The sequence below is a fragment of the Lolium perenne genome, chromosome 1 (assembly GCF_019359855.2).
Source record: "Lolium perenne isolate Kyuss_39 chromosome 1, Kyuss_2.0, whole genome shotgun sequence".
Lineage (NCBI taxonomy): Eukaryota > Viridiplantae > Streptophyta > Magnoliopsida > Poales > Poaceae > Lolium > Lolium perenne.
The window spans coordinates 142,665,880-142,682,136 of NC_067244.2; the positions used below are offsets into that span (position 1 = coordinate 142,665,880).

At 41.9% G+C, this 16,257-nt stretch overlaps 2 protein-coding genes across 6 annotated transcripts; one reads left to right on the forward strand and one right to left on the reverse strand.

Moving 5' to 3' along the window:
* Positions 1-1,856: 1,856 nt before the first annotated feature.
* Positions 1,857-11,247, forward strand: LOC127306418 (uncharacterized). 5 transcript variants are annotated; one of them, XM_051337072.2, is made up of 23 exons: positions 1,857-2,257; positions 3,144-3,398; positions 3,493-3,617; positions 3,715-3,759; positions 4,425-4,506; positions 4,809-4,877; positions 4,982-5,152; positions 5,229-5,294; positions 6,136-6,204; positions 6,288-6,353; positions 6,897-6,958; positions 7,241-7,312; positions 7,586-7,855; positions 8,403-8,536; positions 8,715-8,809; positions 8,892-8,936; positions 9,066-9,116; positions 9,344-9,445; positions 9,532-9,583; positions 9,663-9,715; positions 9,832-9,896; positions 10,494-10,545; positions 10,672-11,247. In XM_051337072.2, the coding sequence occupies exons 1-23, from the start codon at positions 2,060-2,062 to the stop codon at positions 10,747-10,749; spliced, it is 2,277 nt and encodes a 758-aa protein (XP_051193032.1). In that variant the 5' UTR covers positions 1,857-2,059; the 3' UTR covers positions 10,750-11,247. The 5 variants fall into 5 exon arrangements, with proteins under 5 accessions (XP_051193032.1, XP_051193016.1, XP_051193023.1 ...); XM_051337056.2 differs by having other exon boundaries at positions 1,858-2,257; positions 9,057-9,116; XM_051337063.2 differs by having other exon boundaries at positions 1,858-2,257; positions 6,900-6,958; positions 9,057-9,116.
* Positions 11,248-11,886: 639 nt separating this feature from the next.
* Positions 11,887-15,118, reverse strand: LOC127306451 (DNA excision repair protein ERCC-1). The gene is made up of 9 exons (XM_051337094.2): positions 14,801-15,118; positions 14,642-14,711; positions 14,460-14,563; positions 13,946-14,045; positions 13,761-13,837; positions 13,295-13,394; positions 12,920-12,991; positions 12,680-12,748; positions 11,887-12,521 (listed from the first exon to the last, which is right to left on the reverse strand). The coding sequence occupies exons 1-9, from the start codon at positions 15,049-15,051 to the stop codon at positions 12,225-12,227; spliced, it is 1,140 nt and encodes a 379-aa protein (XP_051193054.1). The 5' UTR covers positions 15,052-15,118; the 3' UTR covers positions 11,887-12,224.
* Between the last annotated feature and the right edge of the window lie 1,139 nt (positions 15,119-16,257).

The following is a 16,257-nucleotide window of genomic DNA, read 5'->3' on the forward strand; positions in this document are numbered from 1 at the left end:
GAGCTCAACATTGCTTCGCCCCCAAGTGGTTTGTCCCCAGAGGCGTCGAGGTGGACGGCGGCTTCGATTATCCGTCGGCAACGAGATCATCACGAGCATCTTTATCTCCATCCTCGACGTTCCCTGCGCCTTGAGGTCGCCGACGAGGGCGGCAGAGAAGGTTCCCAGGCACCTGATTGCTTTTTTTTATTGTGCTAGGGTCCTGTATGTAAAGTTGGAGGCCTTATCTTCAAATTTTAGGTTCCAGATGCCAAAGGGCCTCCATGTAATTGTGTACCTACCCTTTTTAATTGCAGTTTCTAAGCCTCTTGAGGCTGTTTCATGTTTAAAAAAATTACATTAGATAGATGCATGCCATATGGCTTTTTTATGTCATCATTAGGCTATAGCCTATAAGGCATATTTCCTTATAATTCGTACTCGCTTTTTGTCCAAAAATTTGAAACCAAGATTCTATCACATTTAATATATTCCATGTTTATGATCCATGTTTCTTTTTTGTGGTTCTTGTGGCCTAACACGTGCGGAAATTATTGTTTGTGTAACACTTGGGTCACCGATTTTGACTACTTTATCTTGCTAGAGAATAGTTCGAGATAATTTCAAATCTACTATGAGTTGACTCACCTACTTGAATTCTAGCTCAACACAAATGGAGCTCACTTGTTTTTTAATGTGAATCGAGCTAACCTTATCTTGCTCACCTCCATTCTAGGGAAATTCTACTGGTCCATCGGGGATGACACCTCTGCATCCTCGATGCTAGCCGCACGCCACGTGCCCCTCATCATGGCAGAAGGAAAAGAGGCAGGCCCACTTCCTACGTTATCTATTCACATCGCCTCCTCCCGTTCACTCATTTTGTCCCACATGGTCTTCTTCTACCTTTGTATCTCTCCAACGCCCCCCCGCTGCTCTCTTCACACGCCTATGTCATTCCTCTCTTGTTCGCCGTCGACGTCATTCCTTTGCCAGCCAAGCGCGTCTGCCATTCCTCTCTCGTACGATGTGGCATTTCGCTACTTCCCAACCTTTCTTCCTCCCATTTCGCCGGCAACGTCCTCCACGATGCTACTAGTGGTGGTCACCAATGCTGCAAGTGGTGGCGGAGGTGCTACCAGCTGGAGCCGAGGTGCTTCAGTGGAAGGGCGGCGATGCTAGTTCTAGCGGTCGGTGGTGCCGCTAGCAACGGTTGACGGTGTTGGAAGGCGTTGGGTTGCGGTGCTACTAGCCGAAGTTGGGGCGCTGATGCCAACCGTGGACGGCGATGCCACTCTGAGTATGGGGAATGCCTCTGATCGTGGGGAAGCTACAAGTGATGGATGGCGGTGCTACGGCGAGCGGTCATCATCGACGATGCTAGTCAGCGAGGTCTCGCTGGAGCTCTAGAAGAAGGTGACATTTTCTAGGGTAAGAGGACATGCAAGTGCCGATTTAGTCGGGGTGTTCCCCCTTTTGATCCAACGGTTTCGCGCGCCCTAACCGACGGGGGATTTCGGGTATCCATGCCGAAGGACGCTTAGCATGCCCCTTTTCCTTATCCTCCTCTGTTATTTATGGATTTGTTGTTAAAAATCCGTACACACTAGTCCTTCCCGCAGACGATCCGCTCGGAAGAAACAGCATTGGGAGGCGGAGATCTAACAGGCAGTCGGCCGCACGCTTCTCCCTCACCGCCACTCCCTACCTCACCCACTGACACCCAGTCCCCACACAAACTGGCCCCCACTGGTCATCGACTCTCATTACCGGCAGGTCGCCCCCACGGCGCCGCCCAGCCCCTCCACGTCACCGCCGAAATCATTATTTTGCAACCCTTTACGACCTCGTTTGTTAAGCGTCCTTCCGTTCGCTATCTCCTCTTCCTCTTCCTCCAGCACCCCTCTCTCTCTCTCTCCAGCGTCGGCTCTCTCTCTCTCCTCCCGGCTCAGCACGGGAGGCACTGGTCAAACACCGATTCCGCGGCGGCGGGGCGTCGGGAGGGAGCTCCGGCGATCGCGAGGGCAGCAGAACGAGCGGGTGCTGCCGCCGGCAGGCAGCGACTCGCCAGGGGGGGGCCATGGGCAGGAACGGGAGCTTCAAGCGCCCGGCGGCTGCCGCGGCGCCCCCGGCGTTCACGGTGAACCCCAGCGACTACCGTCTCATGGAGGAGGTCGGGTACGGCGCGCACGCCGTCGTGTTCCGCGCGGTCTTCCTCCCCCGCAACGCGACCATTGCCGTCAAGTGCCTGGATCTCGACCAGCTCAACAATAACATCGTGAGCATCCGTTTCGTCCCCCTCGTACCTCCCTGCTCTCCTAGGGCTCCGCTGCTGGGTTCGCCCTCCGCTGTATGATCTAGCGAGAGATCCGTTGCTCGATTGGAGCGGATCCTGTTGATTCGGTAGCTTCGGAGATCGCGCTAGTATTTCGCCTGTCGAACGTCCTGTTGGGCGCACTTGATATAGGATTTTTCGTTTACGCAATGCCCACTAGTGATTATTTAGCATCTCGTTGTTGCTAAGGCGTGCTGAAATGATTAGTCCTGTATATGCATGCATTTTAGTTCTTAGAGCGGCTGTACAGTGGTTAAAAGAAATTGGAGTCTGTAACAGCAAGCTTTGAGCGATTTTATTTTGCCAATGTATGAACCTGGTGGCTTGCAAGGTGAGTATGGGTCATCGCAACGTCACCGGCAGAAATCTCCTGGGGAGAGGTAGATGCTTAAAATTGCACACGGGGCTGCTCCGACGGGGACTCGGACTCATAGATAGACGCGAGTATCGGATTTTCCTACTGCTGCAGTATATTTGGTATTGCTCATTTTGGCAGGTTTTGGAGGATTTCTTTATTAGACATCTCTACATGATAGTAACCATCACGATACAATTATGGCAACAAACTCAAGTATTAGGGTAGCCAAAGCTCAATCGTCACCTCTTATATTTATGACGTAACCTTCCGTTCTAGCACTTTCTTTTTTTGGGGTGCTATTTTAAGAAAGTGGAACATGATATTACTGTGAGATTTTTTTTTTGGGGGAGGGGGGGGGGGGGGGGGGATATTGTATTATGCTTAGCTTATGTGAAATGTTATTACTTTCACCGTTTCTTGTCATAAAGCTACACAATGAATTCACACCTCACAAATGTTTATCACTTGCAGGATGAAGTACAAAGGGAGGCTCAAATAATGAGTTTGATAGATCATCCGAATGTCATCAGAGCTTACTGCTCGTTTGTCGTGGAGCACAGTCTTTGGGTGATAATGCCATTCATGACAGAGGGTTCATGTTTACACCTGATGAAGATTGCATATCCTGAGGGCTTTGAGGAGCCTGTTATTGCGTCAATTCTAAAAGAAACACTTAAGGCTCTGGAGTATCTTCACAGGCAAGGACAAATCCATCGTGACGTCAAGGTTAGCTTCAATACAAGATTTCTGTCTAAATCTTATAGCAATTTGATGTTATTTGTCACCATTCTTTAATTTTGCTCAATATGACACCATGTAGGCCGGTAACATCCTTATTGATAGTGCTGGTATAGTGAAGCTTGGGGACTTTGGAGTTTCTGCTTGCATGTTTGATAGAGGTGATAGGCAAAGATCTAGGAACACATTTGTTGGAACACCATGCTGGTAAGTGCATTCTTGTATTTTGATGCTACGGATCAAATTAATACTATAGACATGAGAGTGTTTTGACCCCTTTTTTGTATCTATTTTTATCTCTTAGGATGGCTCCAGAAGTGCTCCAGCCAGGCACTGGATACAACTTCAAGTATGTTAGCTAATTGTGCACATATATGTATTCACCTTCAAGAATGTTTTGACCCCTTTTGGTAACGAATGCATTTTAGGAACCACGTTCGCTGTTTGATTTGATGTAAAAAAAGACCACCATTGTATTCACCTTGGACTCCTGCACATTGTACCTTTGGGTACTTATTCTTTTTCTCTATGGATCCACTGCCATTATTCACATCAGCAATAATCACCATTGAAGCAAAAAATGAAGTTCGCTACAATTGCATTTCTGAAAGTGATAATAACCTGACATTGGTACTTTCTCTCATAGGGATCCTTAACTTTTAAAACTCCTTTATCACGCTTCTTATAGCACAGGATGTGGTTACCCTTCCCACTAGGAATTACAAATCCATAATATAATGAGGATACTGTATCTACTAAATGTCAACACTTTTTTTTAATCTCATTTTAGTCCAGCCAGCACTTCCTGGGATTTGGGCTTTTGTGTCATATTTCAGAACAATGTCTTGCTTGCTTTTGGTACCCCAAGAAAGGAAAACTTCGTAAAGCCATTTCCTGTGAAACTTATATTTCATATTGACTTAAATGGCTGTCAATATTCAGCACCCTAATGCTTTTTTGGTATGTTATTTAATAACTGAGATGGACTAATAATAATCTCCATCATTTGTGCAGAGCTGACATATGGTCGTTTGGAATCACTGCACTTGAACTAGCGCATGGCCATGCTCCATTTTCGAAGTACCCCCCTATGAAAGTAATGGTTTAGTTTCATCTTGTGCGAAATAACATAATTAATCATTCATGTGAATTTTCTGTTTTGGATAATTGTGGTAGTTTATGAGTTTGTATAATGACTAAATTATCCATAATTATGGGCCAGTGGCTTGTTGCAGTCCTCATACATTGTCCATAAAAATATACTCTGCACATTTATATGTATTTGATTTACATTGTCCATGTCAGACCATCTGGTGGCTCCACTTTATAACTTTATACTTGACAAGGGATCCATGCATATCCTCATGTTTATCAAAATTGTTTCCTTAAACACTACAGGTTCTTCTCATGACTCTCCAGAATGCGCCACCTGGGCTTGACTATGACCGAGACAGAAGATTTTCGAAGGTAGGTTTGATCCTTTCCACTAAGTTTTGGCTTTGGAGTTTGGACCATTTATGTGGTTACAAAACTAGTTTACCTTTTAATGAAGCATTTTCATCTGTGATCAGGCATTTAAAGAGATGGTTGCAATGTGCCTGGTGAAAGATCAAACAAAGAGGCCGACGGCTGAAAAGTTGCTCAAGCATTCATTTTTCAAAAGTGCAAAACCTCCAGAATTGACAATGAAAGGCATCTTAACTGATCTGCCTCCTCTATGGGACCGTGTAAAAGCACTCCAGGTACTTATTTTCCTTCTGCTTTTTTGTCTTAGTAATCGAAACATTTTATTTCATCTGCAACCTTTCTTATTTCCAGCTTAAAGATGCAGCGCAATTGGCTTTGAAGAAAATGCCTTCTTCTGAGCAGGAGGCACTTTCCCTGGTTTGTTATATAAACCCTTCATATTTGTTTACCGTCTCTGTTTGGTCCATGTATGTTTGAAATCTACTTCCTGTTACAGATTCCAGTTATTCCATGATTTCCCATTGACTTGCTGTAGAACATACTAGATCAACTTGTTTATTTATCAACTGAGCAAGGCGTAGTACCTACTGCATCGTTGCTAGAATTATATTTAGTAACGATTGTTCATCAGCGCTGCCTTCGAAAGTGAGGTCTACTATAATGCATGTTATATGTGTCATATGGCGCACATTGCACAGAACTCATGATTAATCGGTGTGTAGTACTACATATGAACTGAGCAAGGTATAATACCATGTTTATTTATGACGAATCAAATGCTACTATCTTATAATAAGACCTGTTTGTAAAAGAACAGCTGCAGTGTTTACTGTAACAATAATGAAGTCCAGAACGGGACATTTTGTGTTGAAAACTGAGAACAACTGTAAAATAGGCTTCTGGCACTAGGGGAGTCAGGACCCTAGAACATAGAGAACTTTTAGTCTTTTATGCTCTGCAGATCTTCCGCACCTTCACTTGTGTACCTCATACAACCGTTCCATAAATTCTCATGTGTATCTGCAACAAATGTATTTTCTCTCGCTGTAAAATTCTGTGGGAGATCACATTTATTATTCCCTATAATTAGTCAACATTTTTTTGATTACAAGGTTCATGAAATAAGTAATAGAGAATCTGTTTGAGAGAAATATCATGTACACCGTGAACTGCCATTACTGTCCTTTTCAGTAACCATGGTTGTCAAATCATCCTTCAATCAACTTAACTATTTTCATGCTCTATTGGTTTCCAACAGAGCGAATACCAACGAGGTGTTAGTGCGTGGCACTTCGATATTGAAGACCTCAAGGCTCAAGCATCACTGGTAAAGTTCACTTGTTCGTTTTTCCTTGTAGCTTACTTTTTCACTCCTTAATTGCCTTATTATTAAGCTGCCTAAGTTTTCAGATTTATGATGATGAACCATCTGAAATAAAAGAAAATGATGCTTCAAGAACCATTGATGTTGAAAAGGTATTTTAGATTCTTTACTATATTTTCTTCACGCAAGAGTCATTTGACAATCCTTTCTTTGGAAAGCTTCAAAGTTGCTTTCCAAGTATGCAGAATGTTATAAATTTTGCATATTGTCCGTCATTCAGTAGAACTCTGCAATAGCTTAAATCTTCATATCACCCTCCTTTATTTTCTTTCTGTCCAAACATAACCATCTCAATTTGTGCCACACTCTTTGTGATACACGATCAAACTGTTGCAAAGAAATTTGGGATGTCCCTGAAAATTGTTATCTCGCCGTGAGTTGTGTCTGTTTTGCCAAATTGGGGAGGAAAACCAAGACTTAATACCATGCTAACATCTTTACTTGATTCCCCATTTATCCTTCAGCATCTTTCTGCGTGTATCTAGACAGATCTGCTGCTAGCAAATATAAGAAATGCACCTTGTGCTACCTAGGTGCAACATAGTTTTATTTTTCTAACTTGCTAATTTTACTATATGAAGAAAAACAAATACTATTTGATTTTCTGTTGTAACAGTTCTTTTTTGTTCTGCCAGCAGGATTCATATTCTCGGAACCCTTTGGGACAGTCATCTTCTGCAATTGAAAATTACCGCAGGTTAAGCAAAAGAATTGCTATACGTTGTTGAGTTTATTTCAAACTTTTTCTTGATATTATCCATCAGCTGTAAATGTAAATAACTTCTGACTGCAGCAAATTATTCTGGTGATAAATGTATTTAGAAATTTGTACTGGTTGATTGATACAATTCAGTTAATCAAAGTGGATAGAAGGGACAGTAACGACGTTTATCTTTGCTAGGAAACCTTAATGATGTCAATCTCTTGAGTTTCTGCACATCATTGATGGTGGAATGTAACGTCTTCTGTTATATTTCAGTGAATTGACATGTACAACAATCTCAGATGCGATGGGCATTGTATCATCGTCTGCAATTGAAAATTACCGCAGGTTAAGCAAAATACGTTGTTGAGTTTATTTCAAACTGTTTCTTGATATTATCCATCAGCTGTAAATGTAAATAACTTCTGACTGCAGCAAATTATTCTGGTGATAAATGTATTTAGAAATGTGTACTGGTTGATTGATACAATTCAGTTAATCAAAGTGGATAGAAGGGACAGTAACGATGTTTATCTTTGCTAGGAAACCTTAATGATGTCAATCTCTTGTGTTTCTGCACATCATTGATGGTGGAATGTAACGTCTTCTGTTATATTTCAGTGAATTGACATGTACAGCAATCTCAGATGCGATGGGCATTGTATCATATCCAGTTATCAAGTTTGCTATGAGCGATTCTGATTGTAGAAGGATCCCAAATGGATATGAAAATTCTAGATTAGAAAATGATTCATTGCCATCTACATCAAAGAAGGATCCAGAGTCAAAATATTGGAGAAGTAATGTTGGACAGAAACAACAGAGTTATAGTGGTCCAATGGAAAGTGCTGTTAATAGCTCGACGACTGAAAGGAGCCACGGTTTTGAAAGGTCTGTTATATGTTAAACATCTTTCCTCAGCACCCTTATTCTGATTTTTTTTTTGTTTGAAGAACACTTCATCGTTTCCGTCATTGATCCAGGCGTGCATAACAGCTCAATGACTAACTAGAATCACAGTTTTTAGAGGCCTACATCTACTTGACAGTTTTGATGAGCTCATCTGTTGTATTTTACTTGATGTTCTTTAGTTTGCAATAAGGATGATACATTTTTTATTATATTTTTAGAGGGCTTTACTTTACAAGGTTGCATTCCAATTAGTAGTCTATAGTCCTGCTGAAGCTTCACAAATAGGACATGTTCAAGTAGTTTCTTATAGTTACAATGTTGCTTACTAGGATGAGTAGAATGTTCTGATTGTACCTAAATGAAGAAATGCGACTATGATCCTTCCTAAATGTAAAGATTGTACCAAATCTAGATCCTATCTAGGTTTGTATGGATTCAAAATTTAGGGTTGTCAGATCGTAAGATTTAGGCCCCGTAATGAGATTCTTACCTTTGAGGTTAATTTTGCTCTTCATTGGTACGACAGGGATGCAACTGCTCCAGCATTATCTGAGAAACATGGAAGTGATACTAGAAGAGCTGCAAATCTTAGTGGTCCATTATCATTGCCAACTCGTGCCTCTGCAAACAGTCTCTCCGCTCCCATTCGATCTTCAGGAGGTACAATTCCATAGACGACCTCCCTGTAGATGTCAATTTTTTGAACTAGCATTAGTGTAAGGTTATATGAGTGCTTATTTAGTTCTCCTGTAAGTGCGGCCTTCGAACATTGATTTTGCGTTGGGTTGTGTGATTTTTGGATGAATAGTACTTAAGGAGTTTCTTTTAACCATTGTAGGATATGTAGATTCATTGGGAGATAAATCTAAACGCAACGTGGTGCATATTAAAGGCCGCTTTTCTGTGACATCTGAGAACGTCGATCTTGCAAAGGTAAGTGAATTTGGGGGATTACTTAAGGTGATATTACTGAGCAGAGTTACTTTGTTTTTTATATTAAATCCTTACTCTACAGGTTCAGGAAATTCCATTGAGTAGCATCTCACGCAAATCACCTCATGTAAGATTGTTATGAACATTAGTATGAGCAGGCTATATTCAGACCATAGCTGCAGTCTAGACTATTTAATAGTACTACATGACAGTCGTATATTCGTGATTAAATACCTTTCTTTGTTAGGGTATACAGCTAAGAAAATCTGCAAGTGTTGGTGATTGGATTGTGAACGCCAAACCAATGGTATAGTTCTTCTATCTCAGGTTTATTAGCTCAGTTTCAATTTCTTAAAGAAACCCTGAGAAAATATTTTCCTTTTAGCCGATAAATGAATACTATGCACCTTATAGGCACACTGTATTTGTCTTTCAAAATGGAAATGAACCTTAGAGATACCTGTATAGCATTTCCTTCCCTTTTGCAACTTCTGTTATAGCTGATCAGATTTTCTTGATGCATGAATGCTACAGTCTAACAGTCATCATCTAAAGGAACTCTGCAATAGCTCGGTATCATCGTCGATTCTCATTCCCCACCTTGAGAACCTCGTGCAACAGACTACGCTTCAGCAAGTATGGAGGAAGCTTTAACATGCATACGAATGTACATGACAATTATATAAGAAGACATTAACCAATTTTGTATTTCCTTACCTCAGGATCTGATAGTTAATCTACTAAGTAGCATGCAACAGAATGAGAAAGCTGACGGTATTTTTGTTTTCCCTTCTCGCTATTGAGTTCTCCTTACATCTTTGGTTATATCTATAAATCTCATGTTTTCCTTCAGGTGCACAGTCTGGAATGTCATCACAAGTCCAAACTATGGAGAGTGAGACAGTGGTAAGCAGTAATCTGGTGTATGATTTGTTGTATGGATAAGGTTACCCTTACCTGATAATAGCGGTTCTCCCAAGATAGCTTGTTATCATTGAGACAGTCTTCCTATTGTTTGGCAGGTTGAAACAGCTAATACTGAGAAAGAGCGCTCATTACTTGTTAAAATTTCAGAACTCCAATCTAGGTAAGCACACTACCCTGCAAATGATGTCACAAATAATCCACCAACACATTTCGGCAACAGCTCTGGCATATTTAGGGTGTGTTTGGTTGGTGCCCACCGTAACCCTACCAAATATTTGGCAAGAGCTGGCTTGCCAATTTTTCGGTCAAGGAATCATCCGCCCATATTTGGCCAACTATTTGGCAAGAACCTGTGAGTGAGAGGGGTGTGGACATCCATTGGAGCCAAAGTTTTGGCTACAAACCAAACAATGAAATGAAACGCAAAGGTCCTTTGCGTTTTCTCGAAAAACAAACCAAACAATGACCAAAACCTGTTGGATTTTTTTTTGGCAGGGATATTCAGGGAACCAAACCTAACACACCCTTGCATGTTTTCATCTGGTACATAGTGTGGTATTATGGGTTCTGTCGTATCTAATCTTGGAGATGCTGATTTGGCGGTTGTCGTCAGATAGAATTAATCTTATTTTCTTAGCTAGATCCTCTATAATTTTTATTCTGAACCTATGCATACACTGCAGAGGATAGTTTTTTAAGCGACGCAGGCTTTGGATCACTGAATGAGCAAAATTAATAATTGCCCTTTCTTCTGCAGAATGATTACTTTGACTGATGAACTGATTTCAGCCAAGCTAAAGCATGTTCAGGTTGGTACCAATATTTCTTTTAGTTTGGCACGTGTACTAATGTTGGTGGCTACATTAGTCATTTATTAGCTGTCATTTGTACTGCCTTTCATTTATTCATGATGTTTTTGGCTGCATCGTTTTCAGTTGCAGCAAGAGCTAAACGCGTTGTACTGCAGAGAAGAAATAGAAGACATTAGGGATGAGGACATCATAGAGACATAACAACTTTCTTCAAAAGGAGAACTGAAAAAAAAAACATAACTACCGAAATGTTCAACTGATATGAGTACCTGCTCTTGGCTGTCGCATCAAGATTTGGCTAATTGCCCCTGATGATGAGTTCTGTAAAAGAGAATGTTCGTATAAACTATCGCCAAGCAAGTGCTCTCAGAAGAAAGCAAAAAAAAAAGTTCTTTGAAGGTTGACATGCCCTTTGGCTTGTTGCCATCAGTGTGTATATTAGTTTTCATTTAGCTTCTTTTCCGGTTTAATATTTTCAATGGGTTTTAGTGGTCATAAATATTGCGGTCATGTGTATTCCCCTGTTATGGCCATGCCTATCATTGAAACATTTGTGATTATTCCGTAGGTTGTAGGGTGCCCGTTGGTTCCAACACCATGCAGAAGATTGCAGAATAAACTGTAGTAGTATCTTATCCAGCAGTGGCATGTGTAATTTTGTTGTTGAAATTTTTTATCATCTGGGTTCTGGTACACCAATTGAATTGCAGCGGAGAAACTAGGAAATAAATAGATTTGTGTCATTAGTGAACATTGAACAAATAGTAGAGTACACCAATGATGACCTGAGGGTGTACTGAGACTGATTTATGGTCAATCTGATTTAATGCTTCATGCGAGGACTTTTGCTGAATCATAGCTTCATGTTCACTTTTAACATCCAAGTTAGATACTCCTGGTTGTAAGGTATGGTGTGATGTTTTGGAGCTCAGGCTACATGTAGCTCCTTTTTTTCAAAAAGTCGAAAGTGGTATTTATAGCTTCAAAATTTATGAACGAAAATTCTAAAGGTATAAAATGATGTACGCTATCACTGTGCAAAAAAGTAATACGAAAGACTTGGTGTTTAGGCTGTGCAAAATTCACAAAATCGTGGATCTGAATTCTGAAAAATGGGCAAGGTCCTGATTCAATGCAACCAATCCAATCAGGTAGGGGTGTTCTGGTCCTCGGCAAAGACAGCAAGGCCGTGTTGATCTGCTGCTGTAGCAAGAGTACGAAACATGAGCTGATGAAAATAGAAGTGCGGAACATAATAAGCTCATAAAAAAATAAAAGCAAAACATATATGCTAATAAAAATAGGCAAACAGACCTGACCACACCTTCAATACAAAGATCAAAGCAAATAAAGCTTTCTGTTAATTGCCGCTTCAGTTGATGAAAAAGAGCAGTGAAGAATCGCACTGTTTTGTCAAATTGAGATTACAATTTCCTGTGCCCTATTGGGTGGCTCAAAGAGTTCTCAGACAGAGAAAAAAAAGTATTCATAGAAAGAAGAAAGAAAAACAGCAAGTTATGTTGAGAAAAGGGAAGGTCTAAACTACAATGTTAATAAAAGGGAAGGCCTAACTTACAAGTTCATTTCAAAATCCACCCTTGTCGAGCAGTAAACGGAGGTGGCTAATATTACAACTGCAACAACATCAGGACATTTGAGCTTGGCACTTCCTATCGCTAATCTAATTGGTTCGTCTTATCATCTTCCATGGTTGAACTGCTAGTACCTTCACCAGCCTCATGTGCTGCATCACGGCCCTGGTTGCGGATCTTTTCTGAGTACTTCGCGAAGGCAGCAGTAAGGGCCGATTTAACATCAGAGCCTTTCTTGTTCTTCGATGCGCCTGGCTTTTCTGCTGCATCTGGTGTGCCACCAGACGCTTTCTCTCTGTCGGGAGTATCAGGTACAACAAGGTTTGGGCGGGGCGTAACTCGTTTGAATGGCTCATGAAAAGTATCATAAAGTCGCTTTACCTACAAGAATTTGACAAACTATACATATTAATTAATGGAGCAAAACATAGCCCTACATGTTACCAACCACAACAGTAGAAGTAGAACAATGCAAACAAGTGGCGCAGCTGGGTAGCCTATGAACCACGATAAGACAAAATGGAAGTTAAACTTAGTACCTTCCGCTCACCAATTCCTGGACAACGAGCTAGTTCTTCCATGGAAGCATCCATGATTCGAGAAAGTGACTGCAAATTTCAGACCCATGCATTTAGTTAGATTGTGCATTCTTTGATGGATGAACCCATCATGTGAAATGGTACTACTTTTTACAGTAAGAAAACATAATTCGCTATGAAACAAGTATCCAGTACATTATGGAAGACATTGTAATAATCCCAGTTCTTATTTCAACTTACTCCAAAAGATGAACCAAGTGTGATAACGTCTGTTTTGTTAACACGCCGGATGGATGTAAGAGCATGAGTGAACTGCCAAAACCACAACCAAAGTATGGATGAGTAGTATACCAACCAACAATCGCTATTAACACAATGGATACTTGGAACATGAAGAAATGACTGAATTTCTAATAGGCAACCAAAAAGGACGATAAAACTTTTCTATTGAAACCACTTGCAATGCTTGGAACAAGCCAATGAATATCAATGCAGTTGATAAATTTGCGGAACTTTTTACTCGTAAATCACAATTACTCAATGTATTACTAACTTGTCCTAGAGCAGCAATCATATAGACAGATCAAACCATGTTGTACTTGTAAGGGTGCATACCCGAGACAAATAGTCATTATCCGTGTGCTCACGAATGCTGTCAGCTGGCTTGTTTTCAAACACTTTAATAGTCTCCAAGTACCGGCCACATTCCTCCAGACTACAAGAGAAAATAGTTTGGTCAGAGAACATATTTGTAAACCTTTGCTACCAAATCAGTATCATGTTATTACTGAAAAAATCCCAGTTTGCATGATGGAGAGCCAGTAGCATTTCTGTCAATCTAATTTTCGTATGCAAAATGCTCAACACACATTAGAAAATGTGATGATGGGAGTCACACTCTACTAGTCCCGGTTCTATTCATAGGCAACGGAACATAAACAAGATCATGTTATAATTACAACAATTATTCTTGCAGAGAATCAATGCAATAGCGCAGAACTAGAAACATGCTGAACAAATGAGACAGAATGAAAAATGGGTATTACATAATACCAGCACATTAGAGTGTTATGAATAATACCTCCAGCCACACAGAAGGGTGCAGTCATGTAGCAGGGATGTCCTTGTAACTTCGTGTAAAGGCTTTACTACATCTTCCTGATCAGCAAGTATATGAACACGGATTTACTAAATTACTTTCTGTGACATCTTGAACTTCATTTTCCGGGGAACGCAAAATATGCGAGTCGAACGATTCAAACTTACAATATCTATGTGGCACAGGATGACACGGAGTTTGAAATTCTTTTGGAGCTCTCTTATCCGATAGTACAAGTAGTCGGGGTGAAGAAGATGGTACCGGAGACTGCACCCACCAAAATTACAAGGTAAGAATCAATTCCACTACCTCACACTCTCACAGTACACACAAGATGATATAATAATTAATAACAAAAGATGACACAAAACACTAAGATCATAGTACTACTGCTGCGAGCATATAGTCTAATAGGCTGGTAGTGTAGTGCACTAGACGAAATGCCAGGGTGCTAAAAAGAAGTGGTTCCATATGAAGCCGTGAAGATTGGCAGCAAGTATAGTCTTTCAAATCCCTTCATCACCCGCAAATCGACAGATCAAACTAGTACAAGAAAATGAACTACGGTTTGAAATCAATCGAGCGTTTAATTATAACATCTCATAAGAAAATGTGTATGTAATCATTGGCCCATTGAAAGTTTGAAACCACCCGATAGAATAGAATGGTAAGAGCTGGAACCTTATGTACAGTGCGCACGAAGACTGCCCGATCACGTAGTCCGGTACGATGTCAGCGAACGTCCACCTCGCGTTCCTGATGTGCTTCAGTAACGGGTTTCCTTTCTGCCAAGCAAGAAACGAACAAAGACTCAGAAAGGAAGGGGGAAACATCAGTAATAAGAAGAAAAAAAAATCAGTTACCTGCCTGTTGCTGACGAGAATGGCGTTCTTGCTCTGGGTCGCCGCCGCGGAGGGACTAGCCACAGGCGGCCTGTTCAAAGAAAGCGAACGTCAGATGAGAGGTGAGGGAGGCGTCGCTGAGACTGGGAGAGTCCGAGAAGAGGGCGAGGGAGATGGTACCTCGGGGCGGTGGAGGGTTGCGCCGGCGGCGGCGCGGGCGGGGAGTAGAACTCGGAGGACTTGAGGAAGGAGAAGGCCTCGGAAAAGGACGACGAAGAGGCGGCGGCACCGGCGGTGGCGGGGAGTGGAGGATTGTAGGAGGTAGGCGCCGAGGAGGAGGAGGAGGTAGTACCGAAGACCTCTTGGTAGGACGGGATCTTTATGAGGTTCTTGCCGGACTCCGGCCGCTGCCGCCCTTGCTGTCCGTCCATGGCGCGCGGAGAGCGTCAGGGGAGACGAAGACCCGCAGGTCAGGTCCGACCGCCGCCATCTCGCTGCAGCGTGGGCCTATCAGGCTATGGTGGGCTCGTATCGCGATTTTCGGGCCTGCGGCTACGGGCCGGTAATGGACGGCAAAATGTTGACGCTTTCAAATAAAAGCCTATCAGCCGAAATTAAGAAGAAGAACTCGTCAGAAGCGATCACCTTGCCCAAATCCAAACCTGGCTTCGAAAAGAAACTTCTCCTCGCGATGGCCGGCGGCTGGTCATCCCTCCCGTCGATCTTCTGAAAGAGGTATCGGCTCGCCTGGCTTACGACGCTGACCACCTCCACGTCCGTCAGGTATGCGCCCACTGGCGAGCCTCCACTTCTCGTCTGTCAACCTACCGCCCGTGGATCCTCGCAGGCCGCCGGGAGGCCTACCGTAGGCCTCCCGGCCTCCTTCCCGGCGCCCGCCGCCCGCCGCGTACTCCCTCCGCCTTTCTTTGTGATTATATCATTTTTTGTGATTATATCATTGTGATTATATCATTTTTTTGCTAAACTTCATATAAACTACATAATAGTTGGAACATCTATGTTTCTACCATAGATAATATTGCAAATCCTTGATTTTTTAAAAAATACAAGAAATTAATGAAATGGTCCAATTAAAACATGAAGACGCAGGATGAAACCTCTTCCCTTTGGGTAATCTAAAAATCCATGGATCAATGTGGATGATTATCAACACTTTGATTACACAATTGCCAAAAAGAACTTGTAACAATAATTACAAATATTCCATTGAATACCTCATTCGCGAGCAATTGCTGCCGATTACAAGCCAACTTCTCACACAAACACAATGGGCGTGTTTGGTTGCTCGCAACGTTTTTAGGCATCTAGAGAGATTAGTTCCACACAACACTGGTTTACTGGCCAAGTTTAGAGTCATGCTCTGCATTTTGTTTGGTTCGCCCACTTTTATTTAACGCTTATTTGTGCACTTTATTTGGTTGCCAACAAAGCGGATGAGGTTGAGAGGATACAAATTCAGCTTGTTGTGGTCACCTCTTCTCACAGTCACAAGTGGTGACCTTACCACTGACTACTCCGAGCTAACATACATCATATGAAACTAACATGCAACAACAAATTAACGTCGTTTTAGCTTTAGCTACTAGCAAATAGCAGTTCATCCCGATGTTACCTAG

What these genes read in the sequence shown, in the direction of transcription:
- LOC127306418 (XM_051337056.2), top strand. Translation starts at nt 2,060, where the DNA reads ATGGGCAGGAACGGGAGCTTCAAGCGCCCGGCGGCTGCCGCGGCGCCC. An exon ending in ACCAGCTCAACAATAACATC is followed by an intron (nt 2,258 to 3,143) that starts GTGAGCATCCGT and finishes TATCACTTGCAG; the next exon opens with GATGAAGTACAAAGGGAGGC. An exon ending in ATTTCAGAACTCCAATCTAG is followed by an intron (nt 9,897 to 10,493) that starts GTAAGCACACTA and finishes TTTCTTCTGCAG; the next exon opens with AATGATTACTTTGACTGATG.
- LOC127306451 (XM_051337094.2), bottom strand. Translation starts at nt 15,051, where the DNA reads ATGGACGGACAGCAAGGGCGGCAGCGGCCGGAGTCCGGCAAGAACCTC. An exon ending in TCGTGCGCACTGTACATAAG is followed by an intron (nt 14,046 to 14,459) that starts GTTCCAGCTCTT and finishes TGGTGGGTGCAG; the next exon opens with TCTCCGGTACCATCTTCTTC. An exon ending in TCCTGTGCCACATAGATATT is followed by an intron (nt 13,838 to 13,945) that starts GTAAGTTTGAAT and finishes CTTGCTGATCAG; the next exon opens with GAAGATGTAGTAAAGCCTTT.